At 36.1% G+C, this 11,026-nt stretch overlaps 1 protein-coding gene across 1 annotated transcript in view; it reads right to left on the bottom strand.

The window, feature by feature from the left end:
- Positions 1-1,973: 1,973 nt before the first annotated feature.
- Positions 1,974-11,026, bottom strand: part of LOC144960806 (thioredoxin-like protein 1) — a 37,239-nt gene continuing 28,186 nt past the window's right edge. The window contains exons 7-10 of the mRNA XM_078894147.1: positions 10,240-10,333; positions 8,855-8,933; positions 5,886-5,990; positions 1,974-4,314 (exon numbers count right to left, since the gene is read on the bottom strand). Of these exons, the coding sequence (XP_078750273.1) occupies positions 4,285-4,314; positions 5,886-5,990; positions 8,855-8,933; positions 10,240-10,333 (308 nt within the window). The 3' untranslated portion in view covers positions 1,974-4,284. The remainder of the gene's footprint in view (positions 4,315-5,885; positions 5,991-8,854; positions 8,934-10,239; positions 10,334-11,026) is intronic.

Genomic DNA, 11,026 nt, shown 5'->3' with positions numbered 1-11,026 from the left:
CTGTACCAGAGAATACCATCTTCTACTTCTTGTGTTTGGTGACAAGAAAGTTAGAGGTCATTTTGAAAGGGAATTATCCATTTGTAATTGGAACAAATTCCTATTTTTAGTCTCGGAATTCCTATTTTCTGACGTTTTGAATGCAAAGCATTGGCAGGTTTGTGTTATATGGTACCAGATTGAAATGGTCGGTCACATATATTAATTTATTTTTTTTTGTTTTGTTTTGTTTATGGGACGATTACAACAGTTTGAGGTCATGTCGGTACCCAACTAATGGGCAATTTTCGTCACTTTCACTTTAGGAAGCTGTCTTTGATTTTATCGCTTTTACATTTGTAATATGTTGCATTTGATTTCCATTGCAGTAGAACACGGTTTTGGTTCCCACTCATTTGAAACACTTGACAACTATAATTTTAGTCGTATTCTCTTTGTGGAAAGATCATGATGTTAGGATAGGGTATTTTTTTTTTTCGTTTCGAACATTATGAAATCACAGATTCAGCTGTTTGGTATTAGTAAAGACGAGGGATATCTACTCATTAACGAATGAAATTGGGTTATTTTCTATAGTCTTGGTCTTTTTTTTTCAGCAGATAAATTTCATCATCCATAAATTTAGATGGGATCAGAATTACTGAAACCGTCAATAAATGTCAAACTACTGATGTTTTATTTTAATTATATTTTATATGGTTTTCATTCTCGAGTAGCATTTGGATGTGTGGATATGCCAATGCCATGCTTAAACAGTCGTTAACATTTTTATTTTGTTCGTTTGTTATTGATTACTTATATTATTTATAGTGACTACAGCTATCATCCCCATCGTTGTGTATATATAGGTATTTTAATTATTGATAATGATGATGATGATAGTTATGTCAGAGATAATAATTTTAATAATGATGATGTTGATAATGGCCCGATTCTATAACTATTGATATTTCGTGACATGAATGATGATGATAACTTTGTATGTGTATGTACTATATTATTCTTATTACAACTATGACTTTTGATTCATGAACACAATAAAGATGGCAATGCAATGATATATATACGGCTGTGGGTTTTTTATTTTATAAATTTCTGGGTGAGGTTCCTAACCTCCCATAGTGGGCAGGGAGGTACATACTGTGTCTTCTATCCCCCTGTATCTGTTTTCCAACTTGCTTTCTGTTGTTTGTAGTTGTAGGCCAAAATATGTTAAAAAATTCATTTAAGACACTTGTTTTGAAAGGTTTCTAGTTTTTGTGTTAAAGAGGATGTCATTTTCCAGCTTTCACTTCCATAAAGCAGTGCACTTCCCATAGTGGGCAGGGAGGTACATACTGTGTCTTCTACTTCTATCCCCTTGTATCTGTTTTCCAACTTGCTGTCTTTGTCTTGGAAAGAGATTACTTGGTTTTGTCCTGGCCCTGGCTGGGAGGGAAACAGTCAAATGCATAGTTATTGTTTTGGGAGATATTTTTTTCCTTGTAAATCATCTCTGTTATGTATTGTTATATTTGTTATTTTTAATGTATAATGTAAGCATTTGAGTGTATTCCTCTTTGTTGAATTTTGTGCTTGTGTCCGGATGAGACATAGGTGATCTCAAACTAGGTACACTGATGATATGCTCTTGGAATCTACATATGATCCCTATTTGTTCCCATTTGCCTTACTTTTTCTTGGATGATTTAATAGTTATTCTAGAATTTTTTACTATCCCATTTTCTTCCTTTTTACTGATGCTGATATAACCTAAACGTGTTGCAAGCGCCGTAAAACCCTTAAAAACAAACAAAACAAGCTTTCTGTTTGTCGGCCAAAACATGTTAAAAATGTGTTAGTGTTAGTGTTATGGAGGATGTCATTTTCCAGCTTTCACTTCCATAAAGCAGGAAACTTAAAACATTATTAATTTATATGATGAGTAAGAGCAAAAAGAAATATAATTATATAAGTAACAATATAATAATTGAGACTGTATCTGTTGTATTGCAAATGAATTTATTGAGAATTCAATACCCATTTCATATCAATAATATACAGGATGCAAACTTCAAACCGTTTTATATCTCATTCATTCATTCATTCAAATCGTTTACTTCGTGAAATTTCATAGGACTTTTTATTCACATCTCATATTCATAGGAGTAAAAATAACTCTTTAACGATTTGCTATCATAATGGTAAATAATAACAAGCAGGCTTAAGTGAATTTAACTTTTTAAAAATATTCTGCAATTTTGTATCTTTGCAAATAAATAGATCTATAAATAAACCATTTTATCGGCTTAAAATGTAGTGTAAAGAAATTCATTCTTGATTGCTGTTGAAACACGATGGAAAGAAACTCTTTAACTTTCTGATGTCTACACAAATCTGATAATAATAGTGAAAAGAAAAGAAAAAAAAGAAATTCTCCAATCCTGATGTTTGTCTTCAACAATTTACAATTTATATGCCAAATCCTGAGAAAAAAAAAAATCCCCTTTACTGCTAAAGTGTAGTTCAGTCCTCGAACTTTAGGTTTCTACATAACGAATAATAATTAGAAAAACTTACACATAAAAAAAAAAATCACCTTTACTACTAAAGTGTAGGTCAGTCCTCAAACTTTAGGTTTCTAAATAACGAATGATAATTAGAAAAACTTACACATAAAAAAAAAAATCACCTTTACTACTAAAGTGTAGGTCAGTCCTCAAACTTTAGGTTTCTACATAACGAATGATAATTAGAAAAACTTACACATAAAAAAAAAAATCACCTTTACTACTAAAGTGTAGGTCAGTCCTCAAACTTTAGGTTTCTAAATAACGAATGATAATTAGAAAAACTTACACATAAAAAAAAAAATCACCTTTACTACTAAAGTGTAGGTCAGTCCTCAAACTTTAGGTTTCTACATAACGAATGATAATTAGAAAAACTTACACATAAAAAAAAAAAAAAATCACCTTTACCCATTTTGGCAAGAAAACAATTACTTCATCTATCTTGGAATTGTAGTTGCGGATGACAAAATTATCTGAATAGTTCCTCACGAAAGGCGTCTTAATTTATAAGCCAAAATGCTGGACGTAAAATACAAAATGATGATGAAAGAAAAAATAATAATTAACAGATTGTGGTTATATTGTCAGACATTCGACAATACTCTTCAACAGTCGCGACGTCACTTCCCCCGTAATGACGCATGGTAACTTAGTAACACTGGCTCGAAACTATCGGAACAATGGCGGACACCCTTATTAAATATTTCTCAGACGAGCATAAAAGTGTATCCAGAGGAGAAAACCATTATAAATCTGATCATGTTTTGAATTTCATACATTCTGATCACATGACATGTGAAAAAGTTCCAGCCAAAATGAAGAATAAAAAGTACAGATTTTCTTTGTTTAGAACCACGATGGGCGACGTGACATCAGACTATTGAATCCAATTGTCGGACTTGGATTCAAAAGCCAAAATGCTGACACTGACATAAAATACAAAATGATGATGAAAAAAAAATAAAGCCGATACAAACAGAGTTTGGTTTGGTGTATTGAAATACCCGTAACTTTGCCCCTAATTAAGAGATATCTTGAAAATATAAACAGTATGTTACTCGGAAAGGATTCTTATTATTTTTTTTCACCAGTGTCACTCGTCAAAACCACCATACAAATATATGGAGCCAATTAATCTAACATTACAGTAGTTCAGTTGGACACAGCACAGCTGCCAACCCCATCTGATGAGAATGTGTACAATGGGACCTCAAAATGGGGGAGATTTCATAAAAATGGGTACAATCCTGAAATCGACGGAAAATAACCATTGTGAAAGTAAGAGGAAGGTATACTTTCAGAAAGTCACACCGCACAAGCTCAATTGCAGCAACAATGATGTTCCCAATACTATAATCCAATCCTTTCAGAATTCTACCTCCCAGCATGAAGATCATAATTGGGCAAAAAATATATTAATATCCACTTGGTCACCAAGGTTTCTCAATAGGCTAGTAATAATATGAATGACAGAGTAAAACAACATCCATACACTGAAAATGGGTACAATCTTGGGGGAAATGTGTACAAGCGTACAATCGCTGAAAATGCGTACAATTCCGCAATTTTTGCAGTAGGTTGGCAGCTCTGGACACAGTGAATGGAGATCTTATCAAAAGTAAGCAAACTTCATACATTTCACCACTCGTCCACGCAATCAAACTCATTTCATAAATTATTTAGGTCAATATAAATTTAACATCGTGCTAAAACCGCTTTCATCCCGTCGTCGTCAATGGCTCTCTCCTTTCTTTCCCGCCACCTGTTGAAGATAAAAGATATTTTGCATGACCATGATGATTTTGATGATGATAAAGACAAAAATGTTAATCTTGTGGTGATCTTCTTGATGATTAAATTAACAAACTTTTTGGATGATGATGATTATGTTGAGGCCATGTTTATGTTCGATGGTGGTAATATTATTTTACATATAAATGTAGAAAGACTGAACAAACACCGCTTCCCTTTTGGAGGGAACACAACAAACTAAAGTGATCACTGGTAGCCTCCTTTTATTATTCTTACAAACGAGGAGAGCTCACAGAGCATAAGGGAATTAACTCATTAATTTGATGAACGAATTATAAGGTCAATAAGTATAAGTCAACAGATTATAATAACAAAAAATAAAAGCAACAGCAACTATAATTATAACGTTGACAAATAATAATACTACTAATAATAATAATCATCATCATCATAATAATAATCATAATGATTATATAAGTCACAATTATCAACAGATTTACAGATTTCTATACTTTCTCTTTAACAAAACACCATCAGTTGTTTCTGACTCAATGCTGATACTTTCACCAAAAATATGTCTAAATTGAAATAGCCCAAACAAGAAAGACCCTTGCACTCTGGGTGGGCTGGCCTTTACTGTGTATCTCATAATCGGTAAAAAGGCATAACAATTTAGATACGATAAAAAAAAAATACCAAAAAAAAACCCAAAACAAACAAATCCGCCTCCAAAAAAAAAAATACAAAAGAAAAAAAATAAACAAAACCAAAACCAAAAGAACCCCAAACCTGAAGAAATAGAAATTAAAAATCATCAAAAAAATGTTAAGTTTAATATCCGAGCCATTTCTTCTCCCTTAATTCTTTCTTACCAAATCATCGAGGCAGTCTCCGAGATTCTACTTGTTTTGTTTTGTTTTTAAGGGTTTAAAAAAAGGAATATGGGATAGTAGTAGTAAAATGTTCTAGAATGACAATTAAAGTACATCCAAGAAAAGGTAAGACAAAGGGGAAATGGTTCAAATAGGGAACAGATGTGGATTCCAAGAGTACACCATCAATGTACTTAGTTTGAGGTCACCTAAATGTCTCACCCGGACACCAGTACAAGATCCCACTAAGAGGAATACACTCATATGTTTACATTATACATTCAAAATAACAAAAATAACAATACATAACACAGAGATGATTTACAAGGAAAAAAATATCATCTCCCAAAACTATAACTACGCATTCGACTGTTTCCCTCCCAGTAAAGGATTCCAGTCAGGGTCGGGACGAAACTAAGTAATCTCATTCCAAGACAAAGACAGAAAGCATGTTGGAAAACAGATACATTATAAATTATATGCGGATAGAAGACACAGTAAGTACGTCCCTGCCCACTATGGGAGGTCAGGAACCACACCCAGAGAGTAACCTTTCACAGTCAAACTTCGTCCCCCTTCCCAATGAACAATGACAACTGCTCGTTACCCTTTGAATGGGATGATCTTAAGTGCTTGCAGCAAAACCCGACTGAACCAATTCAGGTTTCCCCACCCAGAGAGATTCTACTCTATAATAAATCTCACTCACCCTCTTGAAGTCGGCCATGTTGGTTGTGGTGGTGGGTGAGCCAATTATAGACAAGTAGTCGATTCGTGTCGTCTCGTCTCCATTCTGGTTATCCTTCACGAACAGCTGGAATATATAAAGGGGAGTAAATTAAGAAATTTATCAACAAACATTACACAAATCAAACAGACCAGTATGTATGTGTGTATGTATGTATGTATGTATGTATGTATGTATGTATGTATGTATGTATGTATGTATGTATGTATGTATGTATGTATGTATGTATGTATGTATGTATATATGTATGTATGTATGTATATATGTACGCTCGTTTCTTTTGTATACATGTGAGAAACAATGTGCTTGCGTTTATGTCTGTGTCTGTACTTGTAAAGGTGTTGATGTTCATACCATGAGCCAAACTGTTTGAGCATTGTTTACCTCACATGAATTGCCTTTTATTTGGACAATAAAGATTATATTATTATTATTATTATCATCATTTTAGAATTAACACAAAAAAAAAAAAATTGGATATGAGAATCAAACCAGTTTTATTGGTGGGCTCAGGAGTATGATGTGTCGTCTTGCGACAACCCCCCCCCCCCCCACCAAAAAAACCCCCCAAAACCCCCCAAAAACTGTGAGTTTTTATATAGCGCAATATCCACTAAATGTGTTCAAAGAGCTTCACAAAGGGTCCCTGAGCATTTTAATCTTTATTTTAAATAAATCGGGTGATTAACTAAACTAAACTTGGCAATATCTCAGTTCAAACCTTTTCACCATCCGACTGATTATGTCATTCACTGTAACAAATAATGAACTCTGTCCTTACCAGCCATTTTCAGAATTGTCCCCAAAACTTCACACCCACCAAACACAAAGATAAGATTTTCCTTACTCAAACAGACAAGCAACAAGTACATTCTATACATAATATTGTTGCGGTCTACAACACAGAGTTAAGTATTGATAGCTACAATAAATATATAAGGTATAAAATAAAAGCCACGAAATAAAAGTGCTCGACTTTAGTATTTAAGGAGTGGTAGATATACATAAATAGAATATTTGTTTGTTTTATTTTGTTTTTAAGGGTTTTACTACGCTTCCAACACATTTAGGTCATATCAGCGCCAGTAAAAAGGAAGGAAATTGGATAGTGAAAATATCATAGATGTAAAATGAATAGGACTTGAGCAAAAAAGTAAGACAAAGGGGAGTGGTTCAAATAGGGAACAGATGTAGATTCCAAGAGCACATCATCAATGTACTTAGTTTGAGATCACCTAAATGTCTCACCCAGACACCAGCACAAGATCCCCACTTAGAGGAACACACTCAAATGCTTACATTATACATTCAAAATAATAAATGTCACAGTACATAAAAGAGAGATGATTTACAAGGAAAAAAAATATCATCTCCCAAGACAATAATTATGCATTTGACTGCTTCCCTCCCAGCCAAGAACCACGGCTAAGGCCAGGGCAAAACCAAGCACCAAGCAATCTCATTCCAAGACAAAGACAGAAAGCAAATTGGAAAACAGATATAAGGGGATAGAAGACACAGGAAGTGCCACCCTGCCCACAATGGGAGGCCAGGAACCCCACCCAGAAATAGAATATTTGAATTACTACTCCCCCAAAGATGCCCAAAGTAAAAGGCATGACACAGATCTGTAGGAGTCAATTGGATTCAGTAGTTTGATGTCACGTCGCCCGGCAATGGCGGTCATCTTGGTTCTAAACAAAGAAAATCATTACTTTTTATTCTTCATACTGGCTAGAACTTTTCATATGTAAAAGTCAAAACATGATCAAATTTATGTGTTTTTTCCCTCTGGATACGCTTTTATGCTCGCCGGAGAAATATTTCATACGGCATCCGCCATTGTTCCGATAGTTTAGAGCCAGTGTTACTAAGTTACCATGCGTCATTAGGAAGGAAGCGATGTTACGACTGTTGAAGAGTATTACAATTCAAATATCTTATTTATGTATACAATTAATATATAAATGATAACAACATGGATGGAGAGAGCAGCTATAATCCTCAAATTTTAAAACGCTGTGGCTGAATCTCACAATTCTTAGCAAGCATCATTCAGACTGCGAGGCTTACTACTTACTTAAAAATAAATTTAAAGAAAATTCCCTTTATTTATTCCATAGGGGAAATTTGTCTCTAGGGCCAAGCATCAGTAACACACTTTATAGTCACCTGGAACAATTACCTAGAAAAGACGACTAACTTCTACGTCATGGCACAAGACCGAAGGGCTAGAGCTCAGGTGGTCGCTGGTTCGGATAAGTAAGTCTCTAGGGTCTATTTATTCCAAGGGAAGACTGGAACAACCCAGGTGACTTGCTCAAGGCCACACAGCGCAGTGAGTATGAGTAATCGACCTCGGGTACGAAGCAAAGACTGTACCACTGAGCATGCTGCTCCCAATGTGCTTTAACTCTTTCAACGCGGAGGCTATAATATTCACATTCCCGCCATAAAATAGCTGACACTGGATTGAGGCAGCATGAGAATGACAAGCTGAGACAAAGCGGCATTCGAATTTGGCGCAAAATCTCAATTAAAATACCCCCCTAGGGCCAATTGAATGTTCTGATGAAAGGAATGATAATATTGGTTCTATTTATAGTACTTTTGTAGGAAGTAGGATTGGATAACATTATCATTTTTGCCTTTCAAGGCAGCAGCCTCTTATGGTTCTCACACTACTATGTTATGACGATCGACCCAATCAGCAAAGTCCGGTCCGCACTCGTGCACCGTCGCGAACCCGCCCGGTAGCATCGTCACAACACACCGTTTGACTAGATGCTCTGCCGTCTCAGGTTCTTGCCCACAGTGGGTACAAGGCTGGAGCACTGTGCGGCCATTGGCACTGTAAGCGTTAATGATTATCTATCTATGGGTCCCAGGCCCCCAAAACTACAAAGTCAACAGGAGAGTAAAACACTCACCGTCATACTCATGACATTTTGAAGCTTGACATACTTGAGAGGAATAAGAGCTCCTTCCGTTAAATCCTCTGGTTGAAGTCTGGAAAAATAAATAATTCACAATCCTATATTATAATTATGCAGGAGGAACAAGTTGTTCTATTTGTTGTTGGTTTTTCAAATACTGTTTGATATCAAGTTCTGATAAAGGGAGGCCTTCCGAAAGCTCCTACATCCCCAGTATTCTTGTTTTTTTTTTTATAATAATCTTGTAGGGGGTTTGGGAGTGGGGAAATTAGAAAAAAAAAAAAATGTCTCCTTTCTCCCAAAAAGTCCACCCCCCCCCCCTCCCAAACCCCCTACTAGAACAAGAATACTGGGGATGTAGGAGCTTTCGGAAGGCCTCCCCTGATTAAAAAAAAAAGTGTGTATGAAATAATGCCAGACAAAGCAAGAAAGAAAAATTCAAGAAAAATACCATCCCAAATAAAAAAATTATTAGTCTTCCTCGGCTGAGTTTGTCAGATCTGCCGACCAGCGATGCCAGATAGAAAGGAATTGAAGAGTACAAGGGAAAAACCACAGACGTCCTCTTTTTGAAATTTTTGTGACTGCCCTCTTAGAGTGATATCAGGGCTTTACTTACTTACTTATCCGAACCAGCGACCACCTGAGCTCTAGCCCTTCGGTCTTGTGCCATGACGTAGAAGTTAGACGTCTTTTGTAGTTGTTCCATGTGACTATGAAGTGTGTTACTGATGCTTGGAATCAGGGCTTTAACTATAAACTCTCCCTTTATAAATAGAAACTACAACCATAACTCTTTAATGGTTGTATTTATTTTGTTCAATGTTATTTCTGTAGAGGGGAAATTTAGACGCCTGACGTCACTCAAGGGGGGAGGCAGTAAAAAAAAAAAGAAAAAAAAAAAGGAATTTGAGACAAAAAATAGGAATTTGTCACCAATGGATAATTTTCATGCAAAATTCCCACCAAACCCACAATGGCAATATACTATTTAAAAAAAAAAAAAAAAATTTCAAAGGGTTTAAGGCACCAGCAACACATTCTTGTTTTTTTTGTTTGTTTGTTTGTTTAACCCTTTCCTTACCACCTATAGGAAAATCGTCACATTCGTTACAGTACAACCAAAATATTTCTTATTCAAAGTTCTTTTGTACAACATAAAATTTAAAGAAAATGAACAGGGTGTTGTAGAGCATGATTTGCTAAAGAAGTTATGTATTGCAAGAATTTTACTGTTATTGAGTTTGAGTGATAAAAAATATATTTTTGTGTTAGTTGGGTGTGGAGTTTTGGGGAAAATCCTGAAGATGTCTAGTAAGGAGAGAGTTAAATTATTTTTTAAAAAACCAACAAGAAAAAAAGGCCCTGTCATAGCTTACAATAAAAGTTGTACTGGCTCCATGCTGTCTGCGGAGTCGAAGTCCAAGGTGTGCGGCTGGTTGATGAATAACTTGACTGTCTTGGGACCATTTCCTGGGGAGAGATCGATAGATAGATAGATAGAGAGAGAGAGAGAGGGGAAGAGATGGAGAGAGAGAGAGAGAAAGGAGAGAGAGAAAGGGGAAGACATGGAGAGAGAGAGAGAGAGAGAGAGAGAGAGAGAGAGAGAGAGAGAGAGAGAGAGAGAGAGAGAGAGAGAGAGAGAGAGATAGAGAGGGAGAAGGAGGGAGAGAAAGAGGGGGGAGGGAGGGAAATGGAACACATCCTCATGAATGGGAATTCGAAGCCTCATAGGTTAAATAAAGACTTTTTGCCTTACCCAAAGACACAAGGATGGGAGAAGACATATTTCACACAATTACTGTCATCCATCAGGGGGGGGGGGTTCCTAAGCTCAGTTGGTAGATCACTCGTTTCACATGCAAGGTGACTGACATTGATCCCCGATGAAGTCGGCTATGTGGTCTAGTGGTATGACACTTGTTTTTGGATCGGAAGGTCCTGGGTTCGGGCCATTTGGCAGTTCCAAAGCATCAACACATGAGCGAGAACATCTCGCTTACGTGATTCTACACCCCAACTCTCTCTCTTTCCTAATTTTTCGCCTACCAGTCACCCGTCGTCTTCCTTTTCCAGTCTCCGCAATTGTGGTGTTGGCCAAGCCCAAGTGCAGCGATTGAAATGTTTGCCTACCCCCCCCCCTCATCTTATACTTACGCTCTTTAT

This window comes from Berghia stephanieae, chromosome 15 (genome assembly GCF_034508935.2).
Source record: "Berghia stephanieae isolate SIO BIC M18660-M18661 chromosome 15, UCSD_Bste_1.3, whole genome shotgun sequence".
In the NCBI taxonomy this organism is placed as follows: domain Eukaryota; kingdom Metazoa; phylum Mollusca; class Gastropoda; order Nudibranchia; family Aeolidiidae; genus Berghia; species Berghia stephanieae.
The sequence above is the reverse complement of the archived record's forward strand: the minus strand, read 5'-3'. Positions and strand labels throughout refer to the sequence as shown.